This window comes from Rhinatrema bivittatum, chromosome 16 (assembly GCF_901001135.1).
Source record: "Rhinatrema bivittatum chromosome 16, aRhiBiv1.1, whole genome shotgun sequence".
Lineage (NCBI taxonomy): Eukaryota > Metazoa > Chordata > Amphibia > Gymnophiona > Rhinatrematidae > Rhinatrema > Rhinatrema bivittatum.
The window spans coordinates 31,256,638-31,276,866 of record NC_042630.1 but is presented as its reverse complement, the minus strand read 5'-3'; the positions used below and the strand labels follow the sequence as shown (position 1 = coordinate 31,276,866).

At 42.5% G+C, this 20,229-nt stretch overlaps 1 protein-coding gene and 1 pseudogene across 2 annotated transcripts in view; one reads left to right on the top strand and one right to left on the bottom strand.

The window, feature by feature from the left end:
* Positions 1-20,229, bottom strand: part of OTUD7B (OTU deubiquitinase 7B) — a 99,012-nt gene that overhangs the window by 48,479 nt on the left and 30,304 nt on the right. Inside the window, exons 2-3 of one of the 2 annotated variants that reach the window (XM_029581082.1) lie at positions 7,212-7,363; positions 3,900-3,950 (exon numbers count right to left, since the gene is read on the bottom strand). In XM_029581082.1, coding sequence (XP_029436942.1) covers positions 3,900-3,950; positions 7,212-7,296 — 136 coding nt within the window. In that variant the 5' untranslated portion in view covers positions 7,297-7,363. The remainder of the gene's footprint in view (positions 1-3,899; positions 3,951-7,211; positions 7,364-20,229) is intronic. The other variant, XM_029581083.1, reaches the window with a different exon arrangement.
* On the top strand, positions 10,441-18,964 carry LOC115077483 (annotated as a pseudogene).

Here is a 20,229-nt window from a genome sequence, read left to right as displayed (position 1 = left end):
AGCACCTTTGTAAAGGTTCTTGGTGCCATAGCCAGCCCGAAGGGCAGTGCTGGCCCAAGACTGCAAAACGCAAGAACTTCTGTAAGCCTTCCTGCATCAGTATATGCATGTAGGCTTCCATCAGATCCAGAGAGGAAAGAAACTCTCCTTTTCTTACTACGGATTTGACCATCCCCAATGATTCCATTCTGAAGTGCGGAAAGCAGAGTTGCTTACCTGTAAACAGGTGTTCGAGGATAGCAGGATGTTAGTCCTCACACATGGGTGACAGCGGATGGAACCCGGCCTGCAACTTTGATCTAAAAAAATTCTAGATCTTTCAAACATGACTGCAGCTGCACATGCTCAGGGTATCACTCTGCCCCCTAGGCAGAGTCCCTCACAGTCCAAGATACAACTATGTTGAGAAACCAACTCCCAGGGAAGGTGGGTGGGTTTCGTGAAGACTGGCATCCTGCTGTCCTTACATGGGTGATTCCCAAGCTATAGGGTGCCCATGCAGAACCAAGTGGGGAACCCCACAGTGCTGAAAGCACCATCTTTCTCCCATTTGCCTGTGAGGCAACAAACCCAAAAACAGGTCTAGGTGGGAAAAGGTTGGGTTCTACAGAAGAAAACCATAGAACAGCCCAAGTCACAAATACCCTGATGCGTAGCAGAGGCGTGATGCGAACTCCAGTGAAAAGCATACTTTGCCTACAGGACTATTACAGTCACGTACTTGGATCAGTGAACCCTGACAAGTAAAGTAAGTCTAAATTCTCCTGGATACAGTAAAAGACCTAGAATATCAACCAAGAGAACTACTCTTGGATGAAGACCGAACAGTTTCCCCTCTGTGTCACAAAACTGAAAAACCAACTGGGGCCAGAAAATCCTCCAGAAAGAAACTGCAGTCCACTAGCATCTGAAGGACATAATGCATTTGCAGAAGTACCCCCAATGATTGGCTGATAGGACAGTGGGCAGAAAAACCCAAGCAACACTTGGAAGAAGCAGCAGCATTAGAAGCTAGGTTTGCATCAGATCTTACCAGTCAAAGTACCAGCCAGAACTGACCACCCAGGATTTCTAGCTCAAAAACCTCCGAGTAGAGAGTTAAGCTAGCCTGAAGCTCACCCATGCACCACCCTGTCAAGGGTAGGCCTATCCATAGGATAGTGCAGGTGAGTAGGGAGACACTTTGATCAACCCAGTGAAGTATGAAAAGCTAAAGGCAGTACTGGCCAAAACTTGGCAAAAAAAAACAAAAAAACAAAAACAAAAACCCCATATAGGGAAGAGGTGGGTGTACCATTCCCTGGAGGTATACATCAAGATATGCCACAAATGCCCAAGCTTCCCGCCCAACCGGAAGGAGTGAAGACCACCACAAGGAGGCAGTTCCCAGGGCTGCAGGGATTTAAAAAAAAAAAAAAAAAGTCAAAACTCACTGTTGATTCCAGTAGGTAGTTACCCCGAGGTAGGCCTCTCAGCATGATAGGAACAGCGAAACTGGAAGTGAACCTTCCAGGGAAGAAATCCAGAAACTCCACCAAGAGATAGAAAGCAGGGGTGCCGTAAATGCAAACCCCTGTAGAAACAGGATTTCTTTACTGACCTGGCACCCTGAACGGTATCAGGGCAGGGTCAGTCTGATCTCAGAACAGACTGCCCAATAACCTGACCTACATATCAATTCCCAAGGCCATGATTATGTATACATTCCCCAAAGAACATGTGGTCCAGTAAATGAAAACTGGTTGCATGAAGTAGGACCTCCCTGCCTGCAGACAGGGCTATCACTAAAAAGGGGCAGTATAGCTTGCAAGCCACCTCAAAGGTGGAGCAGCTCCCATTGGTAATGAAATCCCTTTTTTGCCTTAAGAGAAACCTGGGGGTTACCTGCACGGCATGGCAGATGTTACCATAAAAAGCTTGCTAGGCAGACTGGTTGAACCATTTGGTCTTTTCTTCAATCACTGCTAAATTAAATTACTGTGCTACACAAAATAGAACCAGATTACTTCATGCAGCAGAAAGTCAATATGGACCAAGCCATTAGATCCTTTAGAGCAGTGGTCCCCAACCCTGTCCTGGGGGCCCACCAGCCAGTCAGGTTATCCACAATGAACATGCATGACAGAAAATATGCATGTTATGGAGGCAGTGCCACTCTCATGCATATTCATTGTGGATATCTTGAAAACCCAACTGGCTGGTGGGCCCCCAGGATATGGTTGGGAACCACTGGTTTAGAGTGTGAAGTAATTTGTGACTTCCAGTAACAAGGCTGCTCACACAGGCTGAGGAAAATTGTGGAGGAGCAGCTTAAAGAATTTAAAAGCAAAAACCCAGACAATATTTAATAACTGATAGAGCAGACATTCTGCCAAGTGTACTTTTGAAATATTGCACATTACACAAGTTTCCTTTTCAGAATCTTTTTCAACATGAATGCAAATGCAACAGACTGAACTTTAAAGTCAATTTTTCAACAGGTTAGTGTAGACATGGTCATTTTATAAACAGATCACCACAAGAAGAAAGCTGTACACAAGTCACATACCATGTAAAGGTTATGCCATACCAAAAACTCCTTTTAACAGTATTCAAAATGTAAATGCACCATCCCAATACATGCCAGACTTAAGCAAGTGCTGGAATATAAACCCAAAAATATGCTGTTAAAGTATCAATCATCCTTCTTTTGTGGAAAATGCCAAGTATTTCCAAATCTCTCTAGAAACAAATTTTTAAATCAGTTATGCAAGAGATCATAATTCTACAAATTCTCACAGTTATAAAAGAAAACTGGTGTATTATGATAGAAATGTAAGAAACTGCTCATAACACTCTAAAAAGATGCTTCAGTAAGAACATTTAATCGACAAAGGTTCCTTACTCTTAAGTGTATATTTGTTAAATCCTCTTTTTGCCAATTCACTATGCTATGAAAGTTCCTGATTTCTAGGAAAGATTTAACTTAGGAAGACTAAACCTTAGAATTAGGGCATGCAGACTTTGGGTTCCTAAGCTTGGCTAGCAGTACTGGCAGGCTTAAGTCCTCTTACAAAAAACCCACAAATGTAAGCCGATGATACTGCCTGCCTCCCAACATATAAAAGGGGCCCCTTCAAGCTGAGTCAGGATGACTCGATCTTACCTTCTACCAGCCTGGCATCCTGCATTGCCCCAGCAATGTTGGATGATGAGCCAGCAGGAGGTAAGACAATCCTGCCAACTTGGTGAGACTTTTGGAGGAGATGGGGAGTTAAGCAGATGAAGGGAAACAGGGAGGCAGTGTTCTTGTTTTATAGATCAGGGGGGAAGGTGTTTAAAAAAAAAAAAAAAAAAAAGTCTTTGGGTTGGGAAATCAGGAGTTTAGATGACACTATATGTTGGCTATTGGGAGGGAGGCTTGGTGAGGGTACAGGGTAGCAAGATATCATAGCATCTTTACCAGCCAAGTTGGGCAGCTAGCATAAACAATCAGAGCTAGCTTCCTAATTTTCTCTCCCCTAGACACACCCAGAATTTTAATGGCCAAATCTAGCCATATAATAGGAAAAAACCCAAAAAACAAACCACACACTTAAGCTGCTTAAGTCAGCAAATTTTCAAAGGCTTTGATCTAGCCAGCTGAATCCTTACTTAGCTGCCTTGACCGCTTAATAAAACTGTTACCAGGCCACCCACTTTAAGTCTCTGTACAGAAAAAAAAACAGGATCCTGGTAAGAGAAGGTTTGTGTCTTCCCTAATGTACACTACAACTTCTCATCCAGGCCAAATTTTTGGAAACAGGTAAACAAGCATTTTATAATGCATTTTGCTTTACACAGAAAGAAAACCCTGCAGCAGATTCCCGTATGCTTCTACCAGTACAGGCAATGCAATGACGCCTGGGAACGTCTATTACCAAAACTGCTATAAGTCCCCTCCAGCTTCTGATCCTTAAGGCAAACAGCAGCTGAAAATCAAAAAAAGGAGACCCCTTAAAAATTAACAGATTTCCATAGTAGAAAGAAATTCTGCTGTCTAACAGCAAGTCAATAGAAAACATATTACATGCCATCAAAAAAAAGTTGATTTTTTATATCATCCTAGCAAGTATGCTACCAGTGCACCTCTCTCCACACTGGATGTTCAATAATGAAAAGTGAGAATCTGCAGAAGTGATCTTGTGATTTCTGCTTGTCTTTCATACAACCGCCACCACTTGGATAAAAACACATTCACAAAAGCTAGTTCAGAGTAGTCTAATCTTTATTCTTTTGTTTTTGCTTCAAACTCCAAATCCTTACCATGTGATCCTGTACTGCCTTACCACACTATACTGTCATCTAATCTGCAGTTACTGAGGGTTTCAAGAAGTAGGAAACGTTTAATCTGGTTATGAAAATACATAGATTGGAGATGTAGCACAAAGTGTGCTGGATGCAGAACCAGAATTTATTATCAAAAGCTGTAGTGTGACTAACAGTGGAGTTCAAAAGAGATTTGGATAATTCCTGAAGGAAAAAGGAAAAAAAAAAGTTATTAGCCAGGCAGATTTGAAAAAACCAGCACTTATCCGTGGATCAGATGGGTACTTGTGCCCTGGATTGGCCATTGTTTTGAGATAGGATGCAGAGCTTGATGGTTCTTGGTCTGACCCAGCATAGCACTTCTTATTTTCTCAACCAGAATTGGGAAAGTGTTTTGTAAGTCTCAGAATTCATGTTAGGTGCCAAATACACTGCTTCCCCCTCTCCCCTACAAAATGAGTAGTACTCTGTATCCAAGTACTATCTAGCCAAGAGAAGGTTTACATCAAGTTGATTGCAACTGAGAAAAGGAGTTGACAAAATGGCCTAGGCAAGATGAAATGTGTGTACATTCACGTATATCTACTCCTTCACTAGATCACTTGCCGTATCCAATACACCATAGCAGCTCCCTTTTACAGTAAAAACAGAATGCTAAATACGTATACTATCCATACTATAGAAGACTGCTTCCATAATGGTATACAGTGCCTTGCAAAAAAAAAAAAAAAAGTCTTCATACCCTTGATTTGTATTTTTTAGACAGAAAAATGTACAAAGTCACTGTGTAACCAAGACTACAGTGAAATTATGGCTCCAACCTAACAGCTCTTACTAAAGAAGTAAGCAGAGTTTTATGAACCTCTTAGAATTATCATTTGCAAACTAACTTGAGGCATTTTGGTCAACTACAATCACCAGTTAAATACTTTCTCCAGACCATGCTCCAGCTAAATACTAACAGATAAAACAGAGATCAATTACATATCATGACAGTATAAAAATAAAAGAATCCTTTCAGAATTTGGTGTGCCAAAATAAGTGTGCGTTCTCTTCTGTACAGAAATAAGCCTTGAATCTTATGATTTAGCTTTGTTTTGTTTTTTCAAATTCAGACATGAACTAATCCGTGATCTATTTTTGCAGAATGGAAGGATATATGAAAATATCTTTTGGCTTAAGTTTAGCAGTCAGGAGACAAGCTTTTTAGTTAAATGTAATGCTTCATATGGCATTTAGTAATCTGGATTTACAGCTTTAAGTGTGGTGATATTTTTAAATGCTATTATATACAGAGCAAGAAACTGCCTAATTGAACTAGAGCAATTTTTAACAGGTGTCATTTATACACATCAAACTTCTTGAAAGCTCCTTTGGAATTCTGCTTTATTCACTACCACAATTCCTGCTTGTTTTTGGAGAAAATCCCCAAAGAAAAAAAGCAGAAGAGAGAATCCACAGAAGAGAAGAGTGAAAGCCCCCCCCCCCCCCCCCGTGTAATAATGGCAGTGGGGCACAAAATCCTAGAAACTTTGACATAAAAAATTCTGGGCCGGACTCCATCGGATGCCTTTGCCCACTTACCCTCCCGAGTACAATGCACAGAAACCTGCTCACTACCACTTTTACACTGTATATGTACGTCTTTCAAGCGAGACATGTGGAAATAGAGTACACCAGCTCTTGGCTTCGCACTATTTCCAGAGGTGATGTAAAGAAGCTGGCCCAGTGCCTGCGAATAAACACACTCACACCTGCGTAGAAACAGCCCCTTTTAACCCCCTTTCCTTTTTAATAAAGTTATCCGCTCCATTGTAGGTTAAATTGGAATTCAATGTTACTGTACCCAAATTGATAAATGTAACCTGCTCACCTATGTTTTAATATTCTTGTATATTTTAATTTTAAATCTCCCCAAAACGCTGCACAAAGGGCCACACCATGCATCTTGCAAATATTATATAGAAAAGCCTTCAACTGACTGGTCTCCCACAGACTGACCCTTTCCTTAAAGTTACATTCACTATGCTTCCCATTTCTCTCTCTCAAATCCAGGGATTTCCTTTACAACATTACAGGCTTTGAGAATGGAAATGGTTTCATAAAGCAGAGCAAACCCACTCATTTAATAATTCACAGCAGACATAGCATGGTAGTTAATGCAGTCTGAAAGGGTTAAAGGTCTAATGCAAGAGTGCAGGCCTTTTATTTGTACACAGAAACCACACACATGCACCAGGCTTCCCCACCCCTGTCCTAATGACCAAACTGTCAGTTTTGTTTTCAGAATATTCACAATGAATCTGCACACTCTGAAGACCCCTTTCATGCATATTAAGTTGTTTGTGATTATCCTGAAAACTCAAATGGCTGTGGAGACACAAGTTTGGGATACAACCAGCCCAAAAACGATAATGCCAGTAGTTAACCTTACACTAAAAGTAGTCAATAACGGAACTGCAAATTCAACCTTAGTAAAAGCAATACAAGGGCGCCATTACAAAAATCCTGATATGCTGCAAAATGGGTGGCTAAGTAGCAATTTTAAGATGTACACATACACAAAAGGAAGGCTAAGGGTAAGAATTAAAAAGCAAAAAACCTCAGCAGATTTTTACAAAAAAGTAGAGATATTCCAAAGATCATTACAGCCAAAAGGTGGTTATTTGAGGCAAGAGTTTAAAAATCATTGAGTCATTAGCAAAAATGAGAGCAAATATATATCTGCTGAATTTAGCCCTACTCCAAAAGACCAGTCTAAGATTTCATGCTTTGTGCTGTAAAAACGTTACCTATCATGTGCAGCTGACACTACAGAGTAGGAGCTGATCAATTTTTTGTTAAAAGGCTGCCTTCTCTCCCCCTCTGTCATTCACACAAATGCTGAGCATGCTGGACAACAACTGCCTCTCATCACTCCTTACCTTCAAGCAGGTCTCTGGCCAGTCCGGGCTCTGCCCCCGTTGAGCGAACAAAATACGACAGGACAGCATCCATGTCCCGGGTCATGTGATAATGAACTCCTTTCAGGTACTTGGAAACAGGCAGAACACAGATCAAAGCTTAAGTCTTCAATCTAAGATTGAAACAATGTACACAGCTCAGGTTACACAGTATAAAATAATTAGCCTGACAATGCAGACTTACTGTGCAAACAGAGACGTATCCAGTGCCCAGATCTTTTATTCTTCTTCCCCTGAAGCATCTACCTTTCCATTACACGCTATGCTGGCATGAATTCCGCTCTAAAACCCTCTCACATCATCTCAGTTGTTTTAACAGCCTACAATTCCAAAAGTGTTTGAGAACAAAAACAAAAAAAAGTCTCAAATGCAGAAACAGATGAAGAGCTAGTTTGTAAAAAGACTGACTGAGCATTAATATTCACGGAGACCTGTTTCCATTCACTTCAAAGTGATCTTAATGCCTTCCAAAATGTAAACAAATAGCAAAATGAAAACTACTTTGGGGCAAAAATACATTTCAAGAGGTGCTTAGTATTTTTTAGAAAACAGTCTCAAGAAAACCAAGCTCTGGAATCTGCTTTGTGTAGCATCAAAGTCTGCTTCCATCATTAAGGGTGTTCACGTGGAATTTATGATAGTTCTTTCTCTCTTCATGAAGTATTAGAATATCAGCAGGGGAAAGAAAAAACAAAACATCACATTAACATCTTGCTGAAGGAAGACGTGCACCTAGCAGAGCAAGACTACTATTTTTCAATCGCTCTCAGATTCCAGCACCTATAGCAGGGTCTTCTTGGGAGTCTTACAAAAAAAAAAAAACCAAACAAACCACTTTCAAGTAAACAGGAATACAACCCAGAAATGCCAGACATCATGGTTAACTTCTAGCAGTGCATCCAACAGGCGCATTTCATGCTAACGGCTATCTCCAAAAACTGCTCGGAACAAATATACCCCAAAACTATCCAAAATGCTCATGTAGAAAGTTCTTCCGATTCTCTGACACGACTTAAATAGAACATTGAATGCCAGAGCTAAAGCACCAGCACTTCCTGCTACACAGTATGTGTCAAACACATTTTGAACCTGACAATGTGACCAAACCCAAAATTAAACTAGGATTCCAGATTACTATACAAAAACAAAATCCCTGCTCCTGAGATATCAGCTTCTTGTTAAAGTTTCTGACAATCTCTTAAAGAAAAAGGACTCCGGCTACATAAAATGCTCTGGTATTGAAATCTGCATGGCAGATGTGTCCAATCCAGGCTGAGGTGGACAGAGGTATATAGCATCACTTTTCAATACAGACAGCTTACACACAGACCCTATGTACTTACCATGCATAAGAGATCATCTCTAGATTTGCAATGCAAGGTCTCACAAAATACCAAACTGGTCAGAACCAAAGGTCTGCCATTTCATTTTCATGGCTTCCATACATTTTTCAAGCTTACAGATCAAACCCTGAATCTTTCGGAATGAACATACATACATAACAGCCCACACCCGTTAAGCTTGGCATCTGCTCAGCAAAACTCCCTCTTGTTGAAGAATGTCAATGTCTCCTCTAAAAAGTGGAGGAGTAGCCTCGTGGTTAGAGCAGCGGGCTGAGAGCCAAGGAAGCCAGGGTTCGAGTCCCACTGCCACGCCTTGTGACCTTGGACAAGTGCGTCAGGTACTAACTTGTAAGCCCTCTGGGGACAGGGAACTACTGCACCTGCAATGTAATTCATCCAGAGTTCCCAATGAAAAAGGGCCTAAGCTAAATCTAAACAACAACGGAGTCCACAAAAATTGCCATGCAGCCAAATATCTAAAACCTTCATTATACATTGGCATGGTCACATTTAAGAAAAATGTAGGAAGGTGTATTAACCAGGCACCAAACGTCATGTCTTGTTGCGTTTGATGCCATGTTAGAGGCATTGTTAGAACAAGTCGTGATATGCTTTTGCTGGTTGTGTTTTGGATATTTGATGGTGTGGTAAAATCTGGGCAATACAGTCTTGTGGTTGATTGCATGTATTATCCAGTGCTTTTGGAAACTATTAATGGCTCAACATTAGGACCAGACAAGCAGTTATATCTTTTTAAACACATGTTGTTATACAGCTTTGTGGCACTGTTCAGCAATTTTTTTAAATTTATGTTTTAATACCATGATTATATAAGGCAGCTTTACATATTTGAATGGTTTTCCACTCTGGGCAAGTAGGTGGCCTACAGGGTGATGGAACACTGTTCCACCTACTCCAGGATGCGCACTGCCTCTCTGCATAGTATCCAGGAACTGGACCCTCCTTCCTTGTTGATGTAGAACATTGCGACCTGATGGTCTTCGTGATCCACATGGACATTCTCCCGAAGGAGGCTTTCGAATGTGTGCAGGGCATTGCCAATTGCTCTGAACTCCAAGAGGTTTATCTGCTGGGCCTTCTCCCAGCAGAACCAGAGACCTTGTGTGCGAACGTAACCCAAATGGGCCGCCCCACCCTATGTTCAAGGCATCCGTGGTGAGAATCAGTTGATGAGCTGGGGGGCGTAATAACATCCCTGTCGGCAGGGACATAGGCTGGAGCCACCAGTTTAGATCAGATTTCATGCTGGAGGTAAGCCAAAATCAGGCAAAACAGTGGTTGGGTGAATGGAGTCCATTGAGATTTCAGATCCCACTGCAGCCTCTGGATGTGCAAGGCACCACATGATGGGCCAACGTGTGAACAATCCCTCATCTGCAGGGCTAGGGTGTGGAGCGCGTGGGCCCTGACCATTGGGAGGAACCCCCGACCTGGAACAGTACCGATACGGGTGCCAATGAACTGTAGGTTCTGCGTGGGATGAAGGCTGGATTTCTTGTAGTTGATCACTAACCCCAGGTCTTCCAGGCATTGGATCGTGGTGAGCAGGTTGATCCGTAGGGCACTGGGCTGGGGATCCACCAGCAGCCAGTCATCGAGGTATGGAAATAGCTGAATTCCTTGTCTCCTGAGGTAGGCCACTGCTACCGCTAGGCACTTTGTGAACACACTCAGGGCAGACGAGAGTCCAAAGGGCACAACTTTGTACTGGCAGTGACTACTCTCAACCTGAAAGCACAGGTAGTGCCAGGAGGAGGGGTGCATGGGAATATGCATCCTTGAGGTCTAGCAAGCACATCCAATCATTGGGTTGGAGAAATGGTAGGATGGATTTGAGAGGTAATCTTGAACTTCTCCTTGATCAGGAACCTGTTGAGGGCTCCGAGTCCAATATGGGGCACAAGCTTCCAGACTTCTTGGGTATAAGGAAGTATTGGGAGTAGAACCCTTGATCTTGCTGCGAACTGGGAATCCACTGGATGGAATGCTGGCGGAGAAGCAAAGCCATTTCCTCCCGCAAGCAGCTGCGGTCCCTCGCGGTGAAGCAGTGGGGGCTTACCCGATGGGGAAGAGCGGGCGTAGACTTGAAACTGAGCATGTATCCATCTTAGACTATGGAAAGAACCCAACGGTTGGAGGTGATGGCTTCCCAGTAGGTGTAGAAATGGGAAATCGTCCCACTGCTACACACAGGTGGAAGTGGCCCTCGTGCCTCTAAAAGCCCTGCTGGTTTTGGGTTGTTAGTGGTCTGTGGCAGGTGTTGCTGTTGCTGTCTCTGACTCCTGACAACTGTGGCTGCAGAGGCCTTGCTGGTGGGTATGGTGGTTGGTAGGAAGAAAAGGGCCAAAAAAGGCATCGTTGGAAGAAAGGCTTCCTATATATGCTGGGTAGTACTTCTTAGACCTCAACTGGTTGGATGACAACACCAGGGAAGTTATGGCGATGTTCTGCTCCTTCACTGTCTCCCTCAACTTGTCACGCTGATAATCTCTTTGGGGACAAGAGAGGTCCACCATCTTCTCATGAACATCTTCACAGATGGCGCTGGCCCTGAACCATGCTATCCTCCGGGCTGCAATGCCCCCTCCCCCCGCCCTGCCCGCTTTGGTGCAGGCCGATGTCTCAAAGGCCTTGTATATCATCTGCAGAAGATGTCCAAGATCTTCCTCCAAGTTGTACAACTGCTTGGCATCGCATCCGGTTGCAAAGTGGCGGCAATGAATGGCTTGAGGGACTGCAGACACTCACAGGTACCGTGTGATAGAGAATTGGTGTTGCTGAATTTTGGCATTCAGCATCCCCACTTGAAATGCCCGGCGTCCAAAATCATCTAGGTATTTTGAGTCCTGTCCAGGAGGGGTGTTGCAATGCAGACAGGACTTCTTGGCCATCTTCACTGCCAACTCCACTACTACAGATGCGTGGGGCAGCTGTAGTGTGCTATAGAAAGGCAATTGCCGCATTTGGAACTTGAAGTCAGTCTTCCTGGAGGTGGCAAAGTCCGAAAAAGAAGACTCCCAGGTCTTAGTCATAACTGCGTCCAGCACTGCATATCTCGAATATTTTATTTATTTATTATTTATTTTTAATTTTTATATACCGAAGTTCTTGTAGGGACTACAAATCAATCCGGTTTACATAAAACGAAGAACTGCTCAACAGAGAGCGGAGCTTTACATGGAACCGAGGAACATATGGAACAGTATAACTGATTGACAATTTAACATAGTGCTAAATAAAGTAATAATAGTTTAACTGGAAATAAATAAAGCAATATAATATTTTATAAAGACAGTTTAACTGTTTAACGTATCAATAAATATAAATATAAGCAATGCCAAATATATATATATAAAATATAGTAAATTTTTGAGCTTAACGGTAATTGTCCAGTAGCAGATTCTAAAATTAGTACTTGATGCCGTGTTCATAATTAGGGTAATTAGGATACTTAGGAATTGTGAAGTCTGTTCGTCACCGTAAAATTAATCGTCTGGGAAAGCTTGTTGGAAGAGAAATGTCTTCAATCTTTTTTTGAATTCTTGATGACTGGGTTCTAGTCTAAGATCTGGGGGAAGCATATTCCACTGGTGAGGGCCTGCTGAAGATAGCGCTCGTTTGCTCAATGATGATTTAATTTGTGGAGCCTGCAATGTTCCTCTGTATGCGCTTCTGATTGGTCTGGAGGAGGTGTGTGGTTGTAGTTGAGAGCTTAATGAGATGGGAGCTAGTTTATTTGTCGCTTTGTGGATGATAGTGAGTACCTTATAGAGTATCCTTTGTTTAATGGGGAGCCAATGTAAGTTCCGAAGGATTGGGGTGATATGATCTTTTTTGTTGGTGCTAGTTAGAATTCTAGCCGCTGAATTTTGAACCATCTGTAATGGTTTGATAGTGTTGGCGGGTATACCTAGTAGCAAGGAGTTGCAATAGTCGAGTTTAGAAAGAATGATGGATTGTAGTACTAGCCTGAAGTCGGAGAAGTGAAGGAGGGGTTTAAGTTTTTTGAGGACTTGCAGTTTGTAAAAGCAGTCCTTTGTGGTATTGTTTACGAATTTTAAGAATCCCCAAGATTTCCGTTCCGAATCTCAATGCTCAGCTTGGCACCTACCTTCTCCACAAATTGAGGAGAGATCCTTCGGTGGGGAGGTCGGCTCTGGATGCCCCTCTGGCAGATCCGAAGGGTAGCCCATTGAAGAACCAGGAGACGAAGGCAGGGAAAGGGATGGGCCCCTATCCGAACTGCTGTCCCCACCCCTTGGAGAGGGAGGGGAAACACTCTAAGGGGGAGGTGTCCTGTTGGGGCAGATGAGGTGTAGTCTTATGCTGGTCCGCCACCGAGGAGAGGAACTTGGAAAATATGTCCGAGATTTGGGACCTTGCTTGAGATGCTAAAGTCCCTTGGTCATTTCTATGGAGGGGGGGGGGCCTGGTGGCACAACCATCTGGAGGCTGTCAGGCTCCAGAGGACACGCTCTTCCACTGGTGCAGGCTTGGGATGTTTTTGGAGAGGTTCCTGGAAGCGTGGTGAGTCTAATCTACACCTGGACACCGACGACAAGTCTGAGTACACTGGACCAGAAGAACGAGAAGATCCTGAACCTGTGACGGAGATGTGTTCTCTCTCTCAGATGACTAGGTCCAGCTTTGGAATGATGCCCCCTTTAGACTGACATCGGGGCCAACACCTTAGAGGAGTCCTCCTATGGTGGGACAGAGGGTCCTGCATCGAGCTGTGCCACGCTTGCGTTGGTGGGTCCACTGCATCGAGGCATCGCTGTGCTTTGGCTTCCCGCACTTTGCTGCCGATGCACACGTGGAGTGCCACTTGCATCCATGTTCGGGTGACGCATCTTTCCGGTTCGACACCTCAACTGAGTGCATCAATGGTCCCATGTCTGTCGGTGCCGGACGCACTGACACATCTCCTGACGCTTTTTACATCTTGAGAAGGTGTGGAGTGTCAAGCCTCTTACTATCCATCCGAGACTGTGCAGGGGGTCTCAGGGAGGAGGCCCTCTTTGATGGCCTGGGGCGATCCAACCTGGGTCCTGGGGAGGAGTGGGCAGACAGGTGCGCTGACGCTGGGGCATAGGATCCAGAGTTGTCCTCCTGGTGATGCGCTGCCTCTGGGCCTGGGGGGACATGTAGCCGCAGTCCCTGCAGTTGGCCATGTCATGCTCCGTACAGACATGATCTTGCCACATTGGCAAACTTTGAATCCTGGCAGCCTGGGAGGCATACCCGGCAAAGAAGTGTGGAAAAGGTCTCCAAGGGAAAGAAGATCCAAGAGGAGAAGAGGAGCTCAGTGTGAGACTTGTGTGTGGAAGAAGACAGAGGAAAATGGTGCCGCGAGGGAAAGTAGGCACAGCCTCACACAGAGCAAAGCTCTGTCAGCTAAGGGAAGCTTTTCCTTGGCAGTCCCAGAAGACGTCCCAGACAGCATGGCTAATTCAGCTTGCATGCTTATCTGTGGGGAAAAAATATAAGGCGTCTGAATACATTTCACAGTGTATTTTGTTTGTTAATTTTCAACCATTATGACAACCAGGGCTGGCAAAACAGACTTCTACAGAGCACTATGGAAATGACCAAACAGGCATTTCTTTACTAGCTGTGATTTCTCTCAACCCTTTACAGAGCTAGAATTAACACACCAGAAATTATTCCTTGCCACCACTAATTGATATAGGTCACTTGGTAGTAGAAATATAAGGGCACAGCAGTATCTCAGTATAATTGGCATGCCTCGGCTTGGACATTCCTAGCAAGCTTATTCTTGTTTCTTATAGTGGATTGTTAGAAATATTGTTTTCTTCCAATGCAGACAGAGTTCTACTATATGGCTACTCTCTAGGGAAGGCTTTTTTTTTCTTTTTGCAGTATTACAGAGCCTGCTCCCCTTCACTTTACCAGAATGAGCTCTTACAATAATAATACAATGGCCATTCCGGAATGATATAACAATTCAGAACCAGAATTAAAAGAAAGTATTTTATTTTATTCATAGTTCCCATATACGAACTAATACCCTATTCCCAGTAGGAAGATTCACTCAATTATTTAAAGGATGGGAGGACAAAGGTATTAGGACTTTCAGACATCTTTGGGAAAGTGGAACACTAATTTCCTTCCCCAAGCTCATTGATATATCTCACTCCGAGAGATATATTTCCCTTATTTGCAGATACGCCATTTCTTCCAGGTAGAAAAAATAGGATCTGATCTAGCCTTAGGGAAAACCCAGGTGGAAAAAACTGGTGTGACCAAGCAGATACCATTCGGGGAGAGATTTCTCAGGTTTATAATTTTCTTAACAAGGATCCCCTGGAGAAACCAGCATACATGAAAGCCTGGAAGGTAGACTCTCGGACGAAATGTGGGATTCTATATTTCTCTATACTAAAGAGTTCAGCATACTCTGTCTTGGCAGAAAACAGTTATAAGATTCTGCTAAGATGGTATTACACACCAGAACGCCTATGTAAATTTAATCCATCCTATGATGTGCGATACTGGAAGAGATGTGGCCAACTGGGCTCCTCCTTCCATATGTGGTGGTCTTGCCCCAGAGTAGTTGCATTTTGGCAGTACATTACACAATTAAATATATACAATATCTGGTGCAGCAGTTACTTTAGCACCAGAAAATGCACTATTGAACATACCCTTAGAAGTAACACCTAGCAAGTTGAAACTTATTAATCTTATTAAATGGCAGCTCAAAGTGAATTGGCTCTTGTCTGGAGAACTGATCATCTACCTACTGAGGAGAGCATTAAGCATCGGTTGACTCGACTGGGCTCTGTTCATAAGGAGATAGCCCTTACCAATGTCCATAGTCAAGCCAACCTTCGAGCACTTCAACCTCTCTATTATTGGTTAACACAGGTTCCCCACAGTTGAGACACTAATGTAGAATCATATTAGGCATCCTTTCTATATGTACTTAGATATGCATATTATTGCAATTATTTTCCACCACATGAATCATACTATTATCAAACATTATGACAACCTGTAATGGGGGGGGGGGGGGGGGGAATGGGGTTGCAGACATTGGGAGATAAAGATAAAATAATTGTCAGACTTCTTCAGTGCAACTGTTGATTATTGTTGTTTATTCAAATGTTCTCATTATGTATTGTACCGTTGTTTTTGATATGACATAAAAAAAAGAAAGTATTTTACACTTTATATTTCTTCTCAAGCATCGTTCTTTGCATTATCAGGGCCAATAAACAAACAATCTTACAATTTCTGCTAAAAGTCTGATGTTTACCAACTCTTATTTCTTAACATAAAAAAGAAGCAGTTTGGATTTCAGGAAAATAAAAATCTGCTACTTTGATAAGGATAAAGAGAAATCCAGTAAGCACGCAAACTGCATCCAAGTTCACAGTTATAATAAAGATCTTACTTTTGTCACCCTTCAGAATCTGATGACAGCGGGGTGAAAATCAGCAGAATAAGGGCTCAACTATCTCCAGTGGTGCCTAGGGCTGTTGTCCGAACTTGTAGTGAACTCAAGAATAATGGAAGATCAATCCTCTGCCAAAAACTAATATATTAGTACAAGCAGCCTTTACTGCTACAAATTCCATTTTGGTCACAACAGTTGGAAAATATAGTTTGTACTCTGAAATAAGAAGCCTATGTGAAAGCACTTCTAGAGCTTAGCATTATAATCTTGTTCAGAAAAAAATTCTCATTCATGTCTTCTCTTTCAATAATCAACCCGAGAGACAGATAAATCACACAAGTTTAGTTAAATTGGCTTCTGATAGCAGGATACAATTTTGTGCTGTCTAGCCTCATTCCTAGCAATTCCAAGTACCAAGCTCAATATGAGTAGTTTGGAAACTATTAAGTGTTATTTTAATTTTTCAGCTCAGCTGGTATCAAGGTGACTCCTGAATGGGAGAAACCCTTAAGGTTCACCTGGGAGCTACTCTGGAAAGATTCTCTTGTGAAACAGACCTGCTGTGCCTTAGAACGACCTAAGAAGAGCACCAACGCTTGATTGGCTCTCTGAGCTCTCAAGGAACAGAGAGCAACCACCAGTCAGAAGTGGTGACGTCCCTTCCCTGGGAACAAAGAATGAGAGACACCCTTTGTGGGAGGTGGACAATCGGGCATCCAGAGGGGAACCCTTAAAGGTAGCCCTGGAACCCAGTCAAACCTCCCCTTCTTGAAGGGAAAGGAGTAATAGGAATCAGGGCCTCCCAATCCCAAAAACCTTTCAACTCTCCCACAGAGTTGTTACAGTTACTGATCACCGAGGTTCAAAAGTGACCAATCCACCACAGGCAGCTACCCTTAGATGGGGTAGGTCACAGTAATCAATGGAGCAGCCCCAGCAAGAAACAGTCCAATGACAGCTGCTGCTGTTCCCTGGCCCTAGCTTCCCAGGAGATGCTTGATTCAAAGAATCGAGGCTCCAGCTTAGAGATAAACATGCCAGCCACAGAACCTCAGGGAGTTCGTGACACGGGGGGGTGGGGGGGGGGGGGGTGGTCGAAAGACATTCCTCTTCAGAGGGATGAGAAGACCCCGACACTACTCTCGATGTCTACTCCCCTTAGGGTTCGATCAGGAACGCAGTCAGATCAGTCCTGTGGCACACAACCAGTTGTGCTTGCCACAAGGGAAAAAAAAAACAGACACCCCCAACCCATGGTACCCAGGGTGTTGAATACAGCTGCACATGCTCAGTAGGCCATGTTTGAAAGTTCTAAATTCTTTGAGATCAAAAGTTCTGTACCGGGCTCCATCTGATGTCATCCATCTATGAGGACTACCCTCCTACTTGTCCTCGGAAAAACCCTGGATGTCGGATCCACTGATATTTCCCAACAAAAAACAAATTTCCTGCAAAAACTTTCTGGATGAAGGGAGGATCTCTTCCCTATCAGATTAACCAATCCACTTTTTACAATTAGCTTGGGTTCAGTAAGTACCTCTGTGCAGAAAGAAGAACATTTCTTACACTCCTTTACCTTTTTATATATGCAGCAATCAATATATCTACTTGTCCAATGACTTGAGGTTTGGAGAACTAGTCATTAGAAAGCTCAAGAGAGCACAGAAACGTTTCAGTTATAAAATATGCATCTACAATTTGGATTCTGTGAGAATTAATCTCACCCTATATGGGCTACCCATCTTGTCAGCCTGGCATCTGTAGTTGGCCCTGTACATTACTAACAATCCTAGAGATGCACTGAAGAGTGTCTGGAATAACTCACTACTGCAGAGTTCACATTAAGAGCTGAAAAATTCAAGTAGTTTTGTGGACAAAGTTGTAGCTGATATATGTGAAGTTATGAGTGCAAGCCACTAGCCCCAATACATGCATGTAGATAATCTTTTGGTTCCAAAATGACAACAGTATGTAACTTGCACTTTACTCTTAGCTTTTGGCCTCCTGATTATGATCCAAAGAGTCTTGGAATTAAAAAGGAGCTCCTCAGGACCTTAACACTAAAGGATATAAGAGGCTCTCAGTAAAAAAGACGACAAAAAAAACCCTTAAAGTTACTTGCCCTGATATGAACAAATAGAATAACATTCTTATGTACAGCTGCTGCTAGAACTGCTACTATTCTAAGCTTGGTGCAATCATAAGACCAAATGAAAAAGATGGCACGCTGAAAATGCCGACCCTGAATTAAAAACAAAAATACGATACTTCTAAATGAAATCAACTAGAAACATGGAGATATGACCTGCAAGGTCTAATGAGTAAAGAAAATCTTTGATAGAATGGCCAAGATTGTTGATTTAACTGTCTCCATCCGAAAAAGTTTTTTTTTTTTTCTCAAATTCATCAGGTCATCCGTCCTACAAAATAATGTACATATAAAGCCACAAAAAAAAAACCAAACCAACTAAAGAATAAATTTGGAGAAGAAGTGTTGGAGATATCAGGACAGGACTATGTTCAAGAAGTAACGAAAGCTGGAAAGGATCTATGGGTGGTTTTGCATCTATACAAACTGGGAATTCCTCTCTGTGCTCTAATAAACCAGCACTTCACTGGACTGGCAAGGAAATTTCAAGATGTCAAATTTGTCAAAGCTATTTCTACAACCTATATCCCCAACTACCCGGTTAGGAACCTACCTTCTGTTTTTGTCTACTTTTTGTCTATCAGGGCACAGTTTATTGGACCGCTAGTGTTTGGAGGCATGAATCCGACTAAAGATGAACTGGAGTGGAAGCTTTTAGAGTCCGGTGCGATAAAGACTAAGCTGGAGGAAAACCCTAGGAAGCAAATTGAGGACCAGCTGATGAGCAAAGTGCGGTGCTCAGCTCTCGGCAAGGAAGACTGACTCTGAAGATGATTAGTGTGTGTGCTTTTCTTTCCCACCTTTAAATACACTTAAGATTATTCTCTTTATAGATGAACTGCAATAGTAACCTCAGCCTAATAAAATCAATAATTAAACAGTTTTATATTGAAAGAATCCTGTTACTGCATATTTTTGGCACGTCTATAATGTTTTAGCTATCCTAATTAATTTCTATTACTATATATGCCTTTATGTGAACCTTTGTGATGGTAATTTACTGGACGACAGTATAGAACAAAGTTTTTAAATAAAGATTTATAAAAATTCAAAAATTAAAAGCTTTTGCAGACTGCCAGGCTTTACAGTGTTTACAAAAGACAGGAAGATCCTGCAGGGACCCAAGGGCATGAGGCAATGTATTCCAGAGAGAGGGACTTCGACATGACAAAGCTCTCTGCTGCATGGCCACCAGCTAAATTCACTTTGGATTCTGAAGGGCTTTCTGAGATGAACACAGGAATTGTATAGGCTGCTACATATGAAATCAAGAGAAAAGATCACAGAAAACCAGAGAATCTGGGAGCCAATGTACAGCTTTGAGCACTGACTGAATGTGTTCAGAAACTTGGTTCCAGTGATCAGCTGAGCTGCGGTATTCTGTACAGTTGATATTTACGGAGCCCTGACAAACAGATATTATAATCTGAATTAAAATATGCTCATCCAGTGTGTCTAGATATGGACACAAACTTGAACAATAGTGCTAATCTGCTTTTGCATTGTCAAATGAGAGTCTAGCCAGACTCCTAAAACTTCCCTTCTTCCGCTGGAAGAAATCTGAAATCTAATTTTGAGGGCTATAGAAAGATATATGTGGGTGTCTTAGCCATAGTAACTGTCTTATTATGATTTTAATTTACTGCAAGTCAGCCAGTGCTCAAGCTTTTTAAAAGGTATTTGTTCAGATGGTCTCAGAACAATTAACTCCTAACAATAGGTTTGTATATCATCTGCATACAGTGTGTAATTAAAACCCAAGGAACTAATTAGTTGAGCAAGGACATGACCAATATTAAATACCAGTGATAGATAGAATTAAGCCTTTAACACCAGATGTTAAATTCTACCGACTTCTTCCCATGGACACCAATGGTCTTCAGAGTCAATAAGATATCATGATCCATGGCATCTAAGGCCACCGATAGTCTCCTTAGACCCAACAGTCCTGGACTGAGTCTAGGATTCTTTGAAAGCTTTTTACAGGACCAATAGTGCTGTCTCAGTACTGTCACTAGCATGGAATCTGGACTGTCAGCATCT